General features: G+C 41.1%; 1 protein-coding gene across 3 annotated transcripts in view; it reads left to right on the top strand.

Annotated features, from left to right (window-relative positions):
- The window catches only part of ngfa (nerve growth factor a (beta polypeptide)), a 76,954-nt gene extending 59,040 nt beyond the window's left edge, over positions 1-17,914 (top strand). For 2 of the 3 annotated variants that reach the window (XM_062052106.1, XM_062052107.1), the window contains exons 2-3: positions 10,851-10,959; positions 16,699-17,914. In XM_062052106.1, coding sequence (XP_061908090.1) covers positions 16,710-17,501 — 792 coding nt within the window. In that variant the 5' untranslated portion in view covers positions 10,851-10,959; positions 16,699-16,709 and the 3' untranslated portion in view covers positions 17,502-17,914. The remainder of the gene's footprint in view (positions 1-10,850; positions 10,960-16,698) is intronic. The other variant, XM_062052108.1, reaches the window with a different exon arrangement.
- Positions 17,915-18,253: the final 339 nt, after the last annotated feature.

The raw sequence follows: 18,253 nt of genomic DNA, 5'->3' as shown, positions 1-18,253 counted from the left end.
CGGTATGGCTCGGTTGGTAGAGTGGCCGTGCCAGCAACTTCATGGTTGCAGGTTCGATCCCCGCTTCTGCCATCCTAATCACTGCCGTTGTGTCCTTGGGCAAGACACTTTACCCACCTGCTCCCAGTGCCGCCCACACTGGTTTAAATGGAACTTAGATATTGGGTTTCACAATGTAAAGCGCTTTGAGTCACTTGAGAAAAAAGCGCTATATAAAGGTAATTCACTTCACTTCACTTCATCCAGAAGGCCTTACTGACAACAACTCGTGATCTGATTGGCTATCGCAATTATCCGTCAAATGTTTGTATCCGTTCACTTACAGTGCACGGACGCCGGCATTGTTGATTCTGAAGGCATCTGGCAGATTTGGTACAGCATGGCAACATAAGCTAGCTGAATTCTGATTGGATAAAAACTAAAACTAAAAACAACAGCACTGGAATGTGCATAATATGACATAAAGAGAATATGAATAATTTTAGATATTTAGGGAAAGTAAATTAAAAAATAATTGTATCTTTGATTACGGTCATGATTTCTGGTTACATTAGGCCAGCAAAGAAGGCCTTGTTGGCCCTGATGGCCCACCACTGCTATCACAGTCTGTCTGCAGTATAGTTCCTTGCATACCAAACCAAGACCCAACCATGCCCACAGTTTAATGAGGAAAAACCACGTCTGGGTTTTATTGATATTGTCCACTGGGTGAAGTGGACGTTTGTCAGGGGGAAGGGCAAAGGGAGAGAGAAAGACAGTGGGTTGAAAGGTTTGAAGGCTGCAGAGAGCCCCCTACCGGCCTGGCAGGAGAGAGTGATGCTTCAGCACAACTGCTAGTATTTAGGTTCTTTAGGCTAAGGCCTCCTTCATAGCTCGCCATTCAACCTTGGGAACCTGACCGGTTCCACGGTTCGCATCCACTCAAAATGTTGTCTTCACTGTACAAACGTTTGTAGCTCAAGGCACTGCAGAAGGCTCCTGCAGCTCGCGCTCGTATGGCTTCCCCCATGGCATCAACCCGCACTGACCACGGCGGTATATTGGAATGCACGCGACTGGTCACGCTGACCCACCTGAACCCGGGGTGTCATAAGTATAGCGAACCTTGATTGGCATAAGCAAACATACAGGGATGAGAAGGTTTTTCTCCTATTCCGCTTATTCCACCTATTCGCTAATCAGACAATAACTGCAGATTACTGACAGACGATGAGGCGTGCATTGTCCCTTCCTCACAATGAAGAGGCGGCGGCATGCGTAAAATGTGATTGAAATTGTCGGTGCCGTCTTTCTACAGCGAGACAAAGCTACAAAAGCTGGGAAGTGCAGAATAATACCCCAAGTGGCTGAGAGACTTTTAAGACTAAAATAAAATGAAGAGGACTGTTCCATACAAAGTAGCAGAGCTTCCCGAAGAAGGATAGATGGGCACATATAAGTCATGCTCCCGCATGCCATCTTGTTTGTGTGTTTCTGTTCTGGTTTTCATATGAGTTGGGAAATTGTGTTAGATGTAAATATAAACGGAATACAATGATTTGCAAATACTTTTCAACCCATATTCAATTGAATGCACTACAAAGACAAGATATTTGATGTTCAAACTCATAAACTTTTTTTTTTTTTTGCAAATAATAATTAACTTAGATTTTCATGGCTGCAACACATACCAAAGTAGTTGGGAAAGGGCATGTTCACCACTGTGTTACATGGCCTTTCCTTTTAACAACACTCAGTAAACGTTTGGGAACTGAGGAGACACATTTTTTAAGCTTTCAGGTGGAATTATTTCCCATTCTTGCTTGATGTACAGCTTAAGTTGTTCAAGAGTCCGGGGGTCTCCGTTGTGGTATTTTAGGCTTCATAATGCGCCACACATTTTCAATGGGAGACAGGTCTGGACTACAGGCAGGCCAGTCTAGTACCCGCATTCTTTTACTATGAAGCCACGTTGATGTAACACGTGGCTTGGCATTGTCTTGCTGAAATAAGCAGGGGCGTCCATGGTAACGTTGCTTGGATGGCAACATATGTTGCTCCAAAACCTGTATGTACCTTTCAGCATTAATGGCGCCTTCACAGATGTGTAAGTTACCCATGCCTTGGGCACTAATACACCCCCATACCATCACAGATGCTGGCTTTTCAACTTTGCGCCTATAACAATCCGGATGGTTCTTTTCCTCTTTGGTCCGGAGGACACGACGTCCACAGTTTTCAAAAACTATTTGAAATGTGGACTCGTCAGACCACAGAACACTTTTCCACTTTGTATCAGTCCATCTTAGATGAGCTCAGGCCCAGCGAAGCCGACGGCGTTTCTGGGTGTTGTTGATAAACGGTTTTCGCCTTGCATAGGAGAGTTTTAACTTGCACTTACAGATGTAGCGACCAACTGTAGTTACTGACAGTGGGTTTCTGAAGTGTTCCTGGGCCCATGTGGTGATATCCTTTACACACTGATGTCGCTTGTCGATACAGTACAGCCTGAGGGATCGAAGGTCACGGGCTTAGCTGCTTACGTGCAGTGATTTCTCCAGATTTTCTGAACCCTTTGATGATATTACGGACCGTAGATGGTGAAATCCCTACATTCCTTGCAATAGCCGGTTGAGAAAGGTTTTTCTTAAACTGTTCAACAATTTGCTCACGCATTTGTTGACAAAGTGGTGACCCTCGCCCCATCCTTGTTTGTGAATGACTAAGCATTTCATGGAATCTACTTTTATACCCAATCATGGCACCCACCTGTTCCCAAATTGCCTGTTCACCTGTGGGATGTTCCAAATAAGTGTTTAATGAGCATTCCTCAACTTTATCAGTATTTATTGCCACATTTCCCAACTTATTTGTCACGTGTTGCTGGCATCAAATTCTAAAGTTAATGATTATTTGCAAAAAAAAAAAAATGTTTATCAGTTTGAACATCAAATATATTGTCTTTGTAGCATATTCAACTGAATATGGGTTGAAAATGATTTGCAAATCATTGTATTCCATTTATATTTACATCTAACACAATTTCCCAACTCATATGGGGTTTGTATATTTGAGCACATTTAGTTTCCTTTACTTATGTCCTCTGTGTATTTAATTTATATTTACACAGCTCATGACATATTTGTATGTAATATTGGCTGCATTTCTGAGAGTTGTTTGTGTGCCATGTTGTTCCAGACCACAGCAAACATTACCCAGCTTGCAAAGATTGTAATAAATCCATTAGAAAAAGACAGCTTGCCATGTCCTTTAAAATCTATATCTTTGGGCACTCGAAGCTAGTAATTTCCAGGAGTTAACTCATCCTCTGAGAAGCCTCCATTTTACTAATGTTTTCCAATGTCGTAAAAATGGGTAGAATAAATATTAAATTTCAACATTTCCGTCAACAAAGATTTGTGTCAGCCTGCGACACACAGTCATTTTCATAGGAGGCTAACATAGCAGTGGCGGGCCGTACATTTCCCACCTAGGCCTTCAGTGATGTCCTGTGTACAATGATTACCTCTCAAAATACCATAATTGATGTCACCATATGACCATTGCTGGAGAAATACTATACAGAAACACATTTACGCACTACTGGGCAATGTACAAAACGTGTTATTTTCTAGCGCATTTAAATATCAGTAAACCCGCATAAGCAATTAAAACATATCTTATGTAGTACTGTCAAATTAAAATTGCAAAAAACACATTAAACGTGAAAATATAAAGAAATAAAATATCTGAACTCACAATTTGTATGACCCATTCGAGCTTCCGGGGTTGGCCGACATCGTCTCACAAGATGTAGTTTATCTTTAAATATCCTTCTTGAAAATGGCCTTGCCTTGCAAATATATGCGTTGTCTTGTCTAATCACATAAGATGCAGACGAGGCGTGTTGGCGGAGTTCTTAAAGTTTACTCCACAGCGTGCTCATCAAAAACGTCCCGCTGCCAGCATGGCAACATTCAACCTAAACAGGGCTACTGTGCATGCTCTTCACTACTGTGGCATGCTGGGTAATGGAGTTATTTTGTTACCTAGCTCATAACATCACTATATATATGCCTTAGGCCAGCGAAAAGAACAACTTGTGATCTGATTGGCTATCACAACTGTCTGTCAAATGTTTGTGTCCGTTCACTCGTGGACGCCTGCATTGTTGATTCTGAAGGCCTCTGGCAGATTTGGTACAGCATGGCAACATTAGCTAGCTGAATTCTGATTGGATAAAAACTCAATAACCTAAAAACAACAGCGCTGGAAGGAGCATAATATGACATTAAGAGAATATGAATAATTTTAGATATTTAGGGGAAAGTAAATTAAAAAATACTTGTATCTTGTATTATGATCATGATTTCTGGTTATGTTAGGCCAGCAGAGAAGGCCTTGCTGGCCCTGACGGCACACCACTGTAATATAGCTAATATAGACATTTACATCATGTGTTGCCTTTATTTTAACACTTATATAAGGCTTTTAATTTGTACGGCTCCAGACAGATTAGTTCTTTGTATTTTTGGTCCAATATGGCTCTTTCAACATTTTGGTTTGCCGAAGCTTACTGGACTTTTTAGTTTTCTAAAAATAAAAGAAAAATGGGAATAAATATTTGAAATCAACATTTTTATCAAAACTTATACATCTTATATAATCATAATGAGCAACATGTATTAACATTGATTTGTTTTTGTTTTTTAAATCAGTGTTTCACCAACTTTGAACTTCACTGCACGTCACTGTAACATACATGTAGGACAGTAGAACACACACATAGTGGCCAGTGGCTTGATAGATGGATAGATGGATAGATAAGGCTGTCAGCAGTTGTCTGCGTTCCAGGGTCAGAGAGACATCCTTTTATTGGGTGAAGAAGTCATCCTGTAAGTCAGAGTTGCTCTCACACAGCAGTTGTTTGTGTTGGCACCAGCAGCATTAAACACAGGCCACATATTTTTAACATTAGGATTCTCCTAGCAACATGTCAGCCTGGATCAATCAGCCCACTCCCTGTTTTGTATCAGCTCCGTCTGTATGTGAGCGTGTGTATATGTGCTTGTTGAAGCCAAAACAGCGGGTCACTTTCTAAAACAATAGATCATAAAAAGCCTAACAGTTCATAGTAAAATAGTCCATTTACAGGAAGAGCAAAAGTGCATAAACTGTTGTCCCCTGGGCCAATTTGTAATGTTTCGCTTTTGGCAGACACAAACAATACATCTTATACTACATACTACTAAATGATCTACAGTTATTTGCAGAACTGTTCTGCTGGGTCCATGGACAGGTAGTGGTTATGTGGTCACAATAAGAATCCTGTAATAGGACCTTTTGTCTATGCCCTTTATCTTAATGCTGCATTTATTTTTCTGTTTAAGACATATATGATGTGCAGGTCTATTTTGTACAGCAGTGGTCCCCAACCACCGGTCCGGGGACCGGTACCGGTCCGTGACGCATTTGCTCCCGGCCGCAGAGAAACATTAAATAATTTATAAAGGACTGCATTTTCTCTGACTTAATTTTGGCCTGTCCCACTAAACACACCAATAAGCTTGTTTATAGATGTACAATAAAACTCCTCATAGGAAGTTCTTATATTTGTTATAACTGTGTAACATGACACATTTCACATTCATAAACATTTCAAATACAAATGTGACAGATTGTAGCCGAAGGATGATTTCCATCTGCATCTCATTGCAAAGAAACAAGCTCCCACTAATTCAGCGTTATAGTGACTTGCATTTTTCATGCAGTTGTTTTTGCTGTATTTATCTGGCACAAGTGGAACGCCGGTCCCTGAAAATTTTTTTATAATTCAACTACCATATTTTGTCACAAATGGCCTCCCTGGCATGTGTTGGTGACAACGCTATACAACAGAAATAACGATGTATTGTTTACAAACTATTTAAACAAGTGCATCTATCCAAAGTATGCTTTCCAATTTGGATGATGCATAAATCAATTTCCATAAGTGTTTGAATACACTTATCTATTATACACGCCTAACAATATTCATAGGTGCTTAGTCGATTGAAGTCTCATGATAGCAAACCTTCAACCGTTCAAAGCTGAGCATCATTGTCTTTGTAATATTACAATGTCTGATACAGTATACATCTTGTTATTGAACATATTTGATACAGGTTGATGTGTGTGTGTGTGTGTGACATCTTTTTTTTTTTTGTTAATTTTTTTTTTTTTTTTGTCCTGTCCAGCTTCTCAGGCAAATCATGTAGTTGATGTAGATGCCCATATCGGCTGTTCAGATTTACTTTACAAAAGAGAAGCATAGGATACTTCTCTTGTTGCCTTATTTGTATTTGACTTTATTAAATGTATTTCAATCAATCAATCAATGTTTATTTATATAGCCCTAAATCACAAGTGTCTCAAAGGGCTGTACAAGCCACAACGACATCCTCGGTACAGAGCCCACATACGGGCAAGGAAAAACTCACCCCAGTGGGACGTCGGTGAATGACTATGAGAAACCTTGGAGAGGACCCCCCCCCCCCCCCCCCCCCTCTCTAGGGGAGACCGAAAGCAATGGATGTCGAGTGGGTCCGACATAACATTGTGAAAGTCCAGTCCACAGTGGATCCAACACATCAGCGAGAGTCCAGTCCACAGCGGGGCCAGCAGGAAACCATCCCGAGCGGAGACGGGTCAGCAGCGCAGAGATGTCCCCAACCGATGCACAGGCTAGTGGTCCACCCGGGGTCCCGACTCTGGACAGCCAGCACTTCATCCATGGCCACCGGACCTATGCAACTCCCCCTCGCAAGGGACAGGGGAGAAGAGGAGAGAAGAAAAGAAACGGCAGATCAACTGGTCTAAAAAAGGGGGGTCTATTTAAAGGCTAGATTATACAAATGAGTTTTAAGATGGGACTTAAATGCTTCTACTGAGGTAGCATCTCTAACTGTTACCGGGAGGGCATTCCAGAGTACTGGAGCCCGAATAGAAAATGCTCTATAGCCCGCAGACTTTTTTTTGGCTCTGGGAATCACTAATAAGCCGGAGTTCTTTGAACGCAGATTTCTTGTCGACACATATGGTACAATACAATCGGCGAGATAGGCTGGAGCTAAACAATGTAGTATTTTATACGTAAGTAGTAAAACCTTAAAGTCGCATCTTAAGTGCACAGGAAGCCAGTGCAGGTGAGCCAGTATAGGCGTAATATGATCAAACTTTCTTGTTTTTGTCAAAAGCCTTGCAGCCGCATTTTGTACCATCTGTAATCTTTTAATGCTAGACATAGGGAGACCCGAAAATAATACGTTACAGTAATCGAGACGAGACGTAACGAACGCATGAATAATGATCTCAGCGTCGCTAGTGGACAAGATGGAACGAATTTTAGCGATATTACGGAGATGAAAGAAGGCCGTTTTAGTAACACTCTTAATGTGTGACTCAAACGAGAGAGTTGGGTCGAAGATAATACCCAGATTCTTTACCGAGTCGCCTTGTGTAATTGTTTGGTTGTCAAATGTTAAGGTGGTATTATTAAATAGATGTTGTTGTCTAGCAGGACCGATAATCAGCATTTCCGTTTTCTTAGCGTTGAGTTGCAAAAAGTTAGCGGACATCCATTGTTTAATTTCATTAAGACACGCCTCCAGCTGACTACAATCCGGCATGTTGGTCAGCTTTAGGGGCATGTAGAGTTGAGTGTCATCAGCATAACAGTGAAAGCTAACACCGTACTTGCGTATGATGTCACCCAGCGGCAGCATGTGAATACTAAAGAGTGCAGGGCCAAGAACCGAACCCTGGGGAACTCCGCACGTTACCTTGACATAGTCAAGGGGGACACATTGTTATGGGAGACGCACTGCATCCTGTCAGTAAGATAAGAGTTAAACCAAGACAAGGCTAAGTCTGACATACCAATACGTGTTTTGATACGCTCTAATAAAATATTATGATCGACGGTATCGAAAGCAGCGTTAAGATCAAGAAGCAGCAACATAGATGACGCATCAGAATCCATCGTTAGCAATAGATCATTAGTCATTTTTGCGAGGGCTGTCTCCGTAGAGTGATTTGCCCTGAAACCGGATTGAAAAGGTTCACAGAGATTGTTAGTCACTAAGTGTTCATTTAGCTGCTGTGCAACAATTTTTTTGAGAATTTTGGAAATAAACGGAAGGTGGGAGACCGGTCGGTAGTTTACCATGAGGTCAGGATCGAGGTTAGGTCTTTTGAGCAGAGGATGAATAACCACTTTTTTTAATGCTAGGGGAACAGTGCCGGAGGAAAGTGATAAGTTTATAATATTTAACACTGATGGACCTAATAATACAAACAGTTCCTTGATAAGTTTCCCAGGAAGTGGGTCAAGTAAACATGTTGTTTGTTTTATCCCACTTACACGCTGTAATAATTCCTCTAATGTTATTTCATCAAAAATAGAGAGACTATTTTGGAGGGCAGTGTCCGTCGTATATACAGTCGTATTTGTGTTAATAGAACCCAGTTGTAGCTGGGATGCGTTGTCTTTAATCTCCTTTCTAATGAGTTCAATTTTCTTATTAAAGAAATTCATAAAATCATCTGCCGAGTGGGTGGAGCTACTGGGAGGAGTCCCTTGTTAGGTTAGCGATGCTACTGTACTAAACAGAAATTTAGGATCGTTTTTGTTGAGGCGGATGAGATTTGAGTAGTATTTAGCTTTAGCTAAGGTAAGCATGCGTTTATAAGTTATTAAACTATCACTCCATGCTTGATGGAAAACCTCAAGTTTAGTCGCGCGCCATTTGCGTTCCAGTTTTCTACATGATAATTTATGAGCTCTAATTTCTTCTGTAAACCATGGGGTGCGCCTTTTAGGGGCCCTTTTTTGCTTTAGCGGTGCTATACTATCAATAATTTCGCGCAAGGCATCGTCAAAGTTGTTAGTGAGGTTATCAATAGAGCCGACATAATTTGGGAATGGTGCCATTACCGAAGGCAGTTGGTCAGCAAGAGTCATCGTTGTGGCAGCATTAATGTTGCGGCCGCTATAGCAGTTATTATTATTATTAGCTTGTTGACAATGAGTCAAAACTTCAAATTTTATAAGGTAATGATCGGACATTACTTTAGTATATGGAAGTATCATAACTTTGGAGGTGGTGACACCCCTGACAAGCACTAGATCTATTGTATTACCGTTGCGATGCGAGGGTTCATGTATTATTTGTGTAAGACCACAGCTATCAATTATGGTTTGGAGCGCCACGCACTGAGGGTCCGATGGGGTATTCATATGGATATTAAAGTCCCCCATTATGATTATATTGTCGGCGTGCGTCACTAGATCAGCAACGAACTCTGAGAATTCACTGATAAAGTCCGAATAGGGCCCAGGGGGGCGGTAGATAACAGCCAGGTCGAGAGGTAGCGGTGTGACAGACCTCATAGTAAGCACCTCAAACGATTTATATTTATTATTTAGGTTAGGGGTAAGGTTGAAATTTTCATTGTATATTAGTGCGACACCCCCTCCCCTTTTAAGAGGACGGGCAACATGCGCATTCGTATAGTTAGGAGGAGATGCCTCATTGAGCGCAAAAAATTTGTCTGGTTTGAGCCAGGTTTCGCTAAGACCAATGACGTTAAGATTGTTGATTTATATTATCATTTGGTGCAGCCGGGCCGGAGCAGGAGGGGATAGAAAGAGAACAAAAGGAAGACAGAGGGGGGAATTGTGGGGACAAGAGGGGGCTTAGACAGAGAGACAAAAACAACAACATCAAACACAACAACAACAACAACAACAACAATAGAGCAACATCAGCAAATACGACATGTACAAATATGATAGTAAAAGTAGTAGCAAATAAGCAGTTAGCGAAAATAAAAAATAATACAGAAATGACAATGAGCATTATTACACTAAAAATGGAGCAATACAAATACCAATAGAAATAGCGCTATTGATAACGAACAATAACAATACTTTACCTTTATTATCAACAATACAGTTGTTCAAATGCAACAATACATATACGTAATGATAACTTGAGATACGAAAGAATGCAGAAAAATGGAGGGGAAGAAAGAGAAGCAACCTACATTAACCTTGTAGATTGTTATAGTAACAATGGGTTAAGCTTTGTCAGAGTGCCATGTGTTATACCCAGTGTGTGTGTGACATCTAATGAGGTGAGGGATGCCAAGCATTCCAGTGCTAGGCTCAAACAGTTAAAAATGGTGAGTGTGTGTACACAGAGTGGGTCAAATCTTAGTAAATTGTGTTGGTCAGGTGAGGGGTCAAGTGCTCCCAGTATCAGGACTTTTTGACATGAAAATAGATCAGCCTCATCTGCTAATTGATTTAAGTGTTTATTCTTGTTCATGTTTGACATGCAGTTTGCCTCATACTCAGCCCAGTGATAATTAGCTTGTTTTTTGTCCACATTACCGCAACAAAATCATTGATTATAGTATTGATATAGAATGTGTACATACATGCACCTACTATTAGGCATCGTGTACACCTACATACTTTACTTTCTGTACCTGTGAATACTTTGTATCCTGAAACAATGTTCTCTATTGAATTTAAACGTCACTATAGCCCCCTCTAGTGTCGCAAACGCGCATTACTGCATAGACTTTATTGACCGGAATTTTACTATTTCTAGAAAATTAGTATTTCTTGTCTCTCGTGTGTTTGTACTGTATCACATTTTCTTTGCATTAACTGCTGCTGTGACAATTTAATTTACATAATTTCCATAGTCAATCAACGACATACTTGGCACATTCCACATATTTCAATGGACTCTATTCTAAACAGTAAAGCTGTTAAGCAATTAATTTGTGTCAACAGTAACACGTGTTTGTGTGTTCTGTAGAACTGTGGTTCAGGGGGGTCCAGATGGCAGGCATGAGTGGCCCGGCCTGCACTGGAGTCTGGCTCTAGAGTCCACTGAGGCTCCCACTTTAACTGGACACATTCCACAGGTACAGTATGTACTCACTGCAGCAATGCAAATAACACAACTAGGGTTGAATGAATATACTATTGTCTACTATCTCAAAATACTTGACTTGAGGATTGAATGGACAGTTCTGATGTGTTCCTACTGTGGAACCAAATGTGGAGACTCTATAGGTTGCCATTGAATCACCCCAAAATACTAAAGCATAAAATGTTTCCCATGTCTGCAAGTGTGATTTGAATGTCTCTGATGTAATGCATGGAAAATATGATTACAGAACAGTGGGTGAAGAGAAATAAGATCAGAGATGGGATGTATGGCTCTATGAAGGGAGCCGGATCTTCAGTAACTGTTCCTTTCCAAGAGCCGTTCAAAAGACTGGCCCATTGTTATATTATTTTCTTTTTTTTTTTTTTTTTTTTTTTGGAAGTCATTTGTTTTTATAAAGGAAACAATCATTTGTAGAAGTTATAAGATACCAATTTTGATCAGGATCATTGAAATGTACACATGCCACCATAATCTGCCAAATTGATCTGAATTATTCAGAAACATTGATAACAATTTAATTTGGTTAATGTTAAACATGCTGGTGCTATTCCCATCCCATATGGATATGCACTGACAAGGAAATCACTATTTTTAATTTACCCTCACCTAAAAGACTTTGTTGATTACAATTAACAATACAAATATACAACTAATGAACAAGAATAATGACTATATGTATATAAAACATACAGTATGAATGCAATTAGGACACAATCAAAGTTTCAATACAAAATGTTACTACCCTACCTGGTGTGTGTACCCTGAAATACTTAACAAATTCACATTTAGAACAAATAACCAGAAAAGTGAATCTGAATTCTTTAATGTTTCCTTTGACTCTGGTTCATTCTCCTGTCCAGTCCAGAGGTGTGCACATGGCTGGGCAATTTCTATATAAAGTGGTTTCAAAACAAACTGCTTGTATTGCAAATCAGTTCTCATTCAAAAAAGCCCTCAAAAGATTTGACACGTATGCAAACATCCATCCATTTTCTACCGTTTGTCCTTCTTTGGGTGGCGGGGGTGGCTGGAGCCTATCCCAGCTGCACGCGGGCGGGCGGAAGGCGGGGTACACCCTGATCAAGTCGCCACCTCATCGCAGGGCCAACACAGATAGACAGACAACATTCACACTCACATTCACACACTGGGGCCAATTTAGTGTTGCCAATCAACCTATCCCCAGGTGCATGTCTTTGGAGGTGAGAGGAAGCCGGAGTAGCCGGATTGAAGCCATGCAGTCACAGGGAGAACATGCAAACTCCACGCAGAAAGAACTCAAGCCCGGGGATTGAACCCAGCACCTTCTTATTGTGAGGCACACGCACTAACCCCTGTCTCACTGTGCTGCCGTTCTCAAACATCAATTATCTAATTAAGATACAGGTGGTATATCAAATTGGAATACACATTGACCCACATGCTGTAGTTCCATTCCATATGACTTTGTTTGTATGTTTCAGTCGTTTCTGCAATGAGCATTTGTAATGTGATAAATGTCTCTCAGGGTCATTGTAATTACTGTCAAATATGTGGAAAATGACAGCTCACTTTTTTATTGGTTGTCACGGAAAGGATTTTGTACTACTGAAATTGTTATTCCAAATGTATTGAAGGTTGAGTCCAACACAGGGTCAGTGTAGACCAGGGGTCTCAGTTTACTTCAACTTAATTTAACATGAGGGCTTCTTGAGATAGAGCCACAGTGAGGCAATGTTGTTGAAGTATTCACTTCAGAATCACATTTTAACCAAGTGACTGCATTTGTGAGCTCCTTCTACCAGCAGCTGTAGTCACCCTGAGGTATAGTAAACCTTAAAAGGGTCATATTTAGATTTGTGTTTTTTTTTGTTTTTTTTACCTTTGAAACACTTCCTTGTAGTCTACATAACAAGTAATTATGGTTTATTGGTCAAAATGTTGCATACAGACCATTTTCAAACTGCTTTCTGACTGTCTCTTCAGAATGCATAGTTTTTTTGGGCAGTCTTATTTACGTGCCAAAGCCCTCCTCCAGGCCAAGCTCCTTTGGACAGTGTCTTTGTAATTTTTAGCACTCCCATATCAAGTCTACTGACATATATAATACTTTACTTTTTATTAAAGATGGCAACAGTGGAGGATTTTAGCATGCATGTGCATGTATGGGCCAGTTTTTCCCACAAGAGGATAGAGGAAAATAGGAAACTTATTGACTACAGCTTTGGACTACAACAAAGCAAAGCTCCTTGGGTAAAACTCTACAATATTTGTTTATATCTCCTAACATACCTAAGGCAAAATATGTCACTAAATCTTAAATTCTAAAAGGCTTGTTTGAAACAAGTTTGGAAGAAGGCAGATTGTTTTATAAATACACGTATCTCTGCCATGCCTCCAAGGTATGATTTCAAATTTCCGGGACTTATGCAGATCCCAAATGCACAAAAACAGGTACCAACAGGTAATAAAAGTTGGGTTTTGCATGATAAGTCTCCTATAAGTCATTATAGATGATACAATTTAATGTTGACGTTTTTAATTTTGATTTCCCCAGCAAATGGTCACAGACACTTTGGCTTGCTTAACCGAAGCCACTCTTTGTTTTGCCCACTATGATTGTTGTGCTGTAATTTTTTTGTGCACCATTAGTGTAGTCCATGTTCTTTCTAGTGGTATATTTAACATTGCCATAATATATCTAAAGGGGATCTATGATGATTTTTACCTATATTTAAAACACTTCCTTTTGGTGTAGATCAGGGATCACCAAAATCCGGCCTGCAGGAAGTCCCAAGTTAAAAAAAAAAAATATATATATATATATATATATATATATATATATATATATATATATATATATATATATATATATATATATATATATATATATATATATATATATATATATATATGTATATATATAATTTTTTATTTAATTATTATTTTTTTAAATATGTCCTTTCTAATCTATTTTCTACTGCTTGTTACGCTCGGTATCTCCTAGCTGCTCAGGCATATTGTCTAATAATGCATTTCCCAGTGCGCGCTCTTTCAGTCAATTAGTGCGTGAGAAATATATCAATCAATCAATGTTTATTTATATAGCCCTAAATCACAAGTGTCCCAAAGGGCTGCACAAGCCACAACGACATCCCCGGTACAGAGCCCACATACGGGCAAGGAAAAACTCACCCCAGTGGGACGTCGGTGAATGACTATGAGAAACCTTGGAGAGGACCGCATATGTGGGTAACCCCCCCCCCCCCCCACCACCTCCCTCTCTCTATATATATATACACATACATACATACATAGGAACTTGGAGTGCCATCCCATTCCTAACCCATAGGGTTCGATATGATGTCAGTCCACCTTTTGCAGCTATTACAGCTTCAATGTTTCTGAGAAGGCTGTCCACAAGGTTGCGGAGTGTGTTTTTGGCATTTTCGAACATTCTTTCAAAAGCGCATTGGTGAGGTCACACACTGATGTTGGTCGAGAAGGCCTGGCTCTCAGTCTCCGTTCTAAATCATCCCAAAGGTGTTGTATCGGGCTCAGGTCAAGACTCTGTGCAGGCCAGTTAAGTTCATCCACACCAGACTCTGTCATCCATGTCTTTATGGACCTTGCTTTGTGCACAAGTGCACAGTCATGTTGGATGAGGAAGGAGGGCGAGCCCTCTCCAAACTGTTCCCACAAGTTTGGGAGCATGGAATTGTCCAAAATGTTTTGGTATCCTGGAGCATTCAAAGTTCCTTTCACTGGAACTAAGGTGCCAAGCCCAACTCCTGAAAAACAACCCCACACCATAATCCCTCCTCCACCAAATTTCACACTTGGCACGATGCAGTCCGAAATGTAGCATTCTCCTGGCAACCTCCAAACCCAGACTCGTCCATCAGATTTTCAGATAGAAAAGCGTGACTCATCACTCCAGAGAACCCGTCTCCACTGCTCCAGAGTCCAGTGGCGATGTGCTTTACACCACTGCATCCAACGCTTTGCATTGGACTTGGTGATGTATGGCTTAGATGCAGCTGTGCGGCCATGGAAACCCATTCCATGAAGCTCTTTTCGTACTGTACGTGGGCTAATTGGAAGGTTACATGAAGTTTGGAGCTCTGTAGCAACTGACTGTGCAGAAAGTCGGCGACCTCTTTGCACTATACGCTTCAGCATCCGCTGACCCCTCTGTCAGTTCTGTTGTGGCTGAGTTGCTGTTGTTCCCAAACTCTTCCATCCATCCATCCATTTACTACCGCTTATTCCCTTCAGGGTAGCGGGGGGCGCTGGAGCCTATCTCAGCTACAATCGGGCGGAAGGCGGGGTACACCCTGGACAAGTCGCCACCTCATCGCAGGGCCAACACAGATAGACAGACAACATCTTCCATGTTCTTATAATAAAGCCGACAGTTGACTTTGGAATATTTATGCCTAATGCCTAAGTGCTTGATTTTATACACCTGTGGCCGGGCCAAGTGATTAGGACACCTGATTCTGATCATTTGGATGGGTGGCCAAATACTTTTGGCAATATAGTGTGTATATATATATATATATATATATATATATATATATATATATATATATATATATATATATATAGATACACCCCGGCCCCCGGCCAAATTGTTTTAACCCAATGTGGACCCCGAGTCAAAAAGTTTGGGGACACCAGATCCAGATAATATGAAATGGATATGCTTTGGTGTCAATTTTGCCTAAATTTTGCTCCACAGTTACTTTTACAACCTACTTTTTGAGTCTGTTTGTAAAGTGTTCATCTACGAATGAAACCATGCCCCACCCTTTCCAAAAGTATCTTAATGTTATCTTTTGGAAATGTATACTGTTTAAATTTATACTTTGAAGCCGTCAACGGGATTTTTTTTCCAGACACAGTTGTAAATAAACTTCATAAACATTGCAAAGATTCACCCGGTCACAACATTAGGTAAACCTGCACACTTGCTGATGGAATCAGAGAGTACATAAAAAATGGCTGTTTTTAGCAGCAATTGTCAATGCATGTTGCACATTGGCGTTATTGTGCACATGCCAAGATCAGATGAAAGTAATACTTCATCCAACCTTTTTTTGTGTTTCCTCATAGCCGGAAGCACTCTGGTGGAGTGCTTGACCTAATATCTAAATAAGTATGTCCACCTTGCTGTGACGTCACAACGTAGTCAAAATGCAAAACCCTGTGAAGAGAGACATCCAAAACTGTGTGGAAGCTCACCCTAAAATGCATGAAGCTCATGATTTAATACTTTGGCATTGGTTAACACAAGTATCCAACATTGTAACAAAATTAATAAGTAAAAAAGACAAATTTCTTCTTAGGTACCTTTAAGTAATAGTGACCCAGTGTGTGTGGGCTGCAATTACACTAAATGAGGAAGTTAAGTAGAGGGCCACAAAATATTGGCCTACAGACCCGTGAGTTTGAGACCCCCGGTGTAGAGTCTCATTCATCCCATTAGCAGTATTCAAGAGAAATCAAAGGCAATTAAACTTCTTAGTTGTTGAAGACCTTTCTCCTTTAATCCAAAATGCTTTTTCAAGGCATAACTTAAACAACTTCTTCTTTCATTGCACTGTGCACTGATGCCTGCACCAGGAATTGATAACTGAAGAAAGGCTAGAAGAAGTTCTGTTGTCATCGATTCAAACTTTGTAAGAGTTCATATTTTAACGCTTTGTGGTTCTTCGGTGTGTTTCAGGACGTGTGCCCATGAGGTCGTCACCACTGGTCCTGGTCCTCCTGATTGGCGTCCAGGCTGTACTAAACATGGGCGGTGGACTGGCCCAGAGTGCTGGGTTAGCCAACCAGAAAGCAGGACAGCATCAGCAGTCCACAGCGTCAGGGGACCAGAATGCTGAACATCACAGGACCAAGAGGCCTCATCGAGCAGGCTCATACACACCTGATCCCTCCATCCCTGTGGTGGACCCCAAGCTCTTCTCCAAGAGACGCTACCGCTCATCGCCCCGTGTCGTCTTCAGTGAGGTGCTGCCCTCCCATGACGCCCTGGAAAGCGAGGGCCATGACACTGAAGGGGTGAGGGGTCTAAGGGTGAGGCGCAAAGTGGGGTCGCACACCATGCGCAGAGGAGAGTACTCAGTCTGTGAGAGCAATAACAGCTGGAAGGGCGACATGACCCGCGCCACAGACATCGCTGGGAATGAGGTGACCGTGCTGCCCAATGTCACAATCAACAATGTGGTGAAGCGGCAGTGGTTTTGGGAGACCATCTGCCTAACCCCAACGCACAGGGGCTCTGGAACAGCAAACGGGGGACGGGTGGGAGGAAGGATGGGGGGACGGAACGGCAAACAGGGCTCCAAATCGGGCAACTCGGGCTGTCTCGGCATCGACAGTCGCCACTGGAACTCCTACTGCACCAACTCACACATATTTGTAAGCGCCCTAACCATCTTCAACGAACGGACAGCCTGGCGTTACATCCGCATCAACGCCGCGTGTGTGTGCGTGATCAGCAGGAAGTCTTGGGCGGGACACTGACTGGGGAGAAAGACAGCCCTGCCCTACCCAAATATGAACCAATGACACGTTTCTTGGCCACGACAGCTTTTTTGCCAATACTGTAACTCTTGTTCCCAGTCTACACACACACACACACACACAGTTTCCTCGTTCCAGCCCGGTGCCCGCCCTTCACCCTACCTCAGTCCAAGAAGTCCTGGTTGTTTTAAATTAAAATATTTGCATGTTATATTTATGGTTTATACAGTCAAATATGAAAATATACAGTATGTGTACATATTCGAACTCAAGATTTTATTGTTGTTACATGTTGTTTTGTTGTTGTTTTTGTTATTTATTCAACACATCTGTACTTGCCTGGTTTGTTTTATCAATTTTTGAATATGCACATTTAGAATTTTTACATGAATGATGGATAAAAATGACCAACTTGACAGCTTTATTATTGACTTCCTGGCCTTTCTTTTGGTTCAGCATGCGCATGAAGTTGTTGTTTGTTGAGTATGGTTTTATGCTAGCTCACCTCAAAATAGTTAACATGCAGTATATTTAGTTACTGTGTAATTGCATACAGTAGGAAGGGGTTTCATATGGCCCCATTCATCTTGGTTTACCTGACACATGATACGTGTTTAGCCACCAGATGACAGTGGGGTGTTAAATAAAAACATTTTTGTGGCAATTCCAACTTTGACCACAGCTTATTTTGCAATGTAGAGTGGCACCTTCCCTTATTTTCAGCAGAATGCATTGCAAAATTACCAACACCC

The sequence above is a fragment of the Entelurus aequoreus genome, linkage group LG07, assembly GCF_033978785.1.
Source record: "Entelurus aequoreus isolate RoL-2023_Sb linkage group LG07, RoL_Eaeq_v1.1, whole genome shotgun sequence".
In the NCBI taxonomy this organism is placed as follows: Eukaryota; Metazoa; Chordata; class Actinopteri; order Syngnathiformes; family Syngnathidae; genus Entelurus; species Entelurus aequoreus.
The sequence above is the reverse complement of the archived record's forward strand: the minus strand, read 5'-3'. Positions and strand labels throughout refer to the sequence as shown.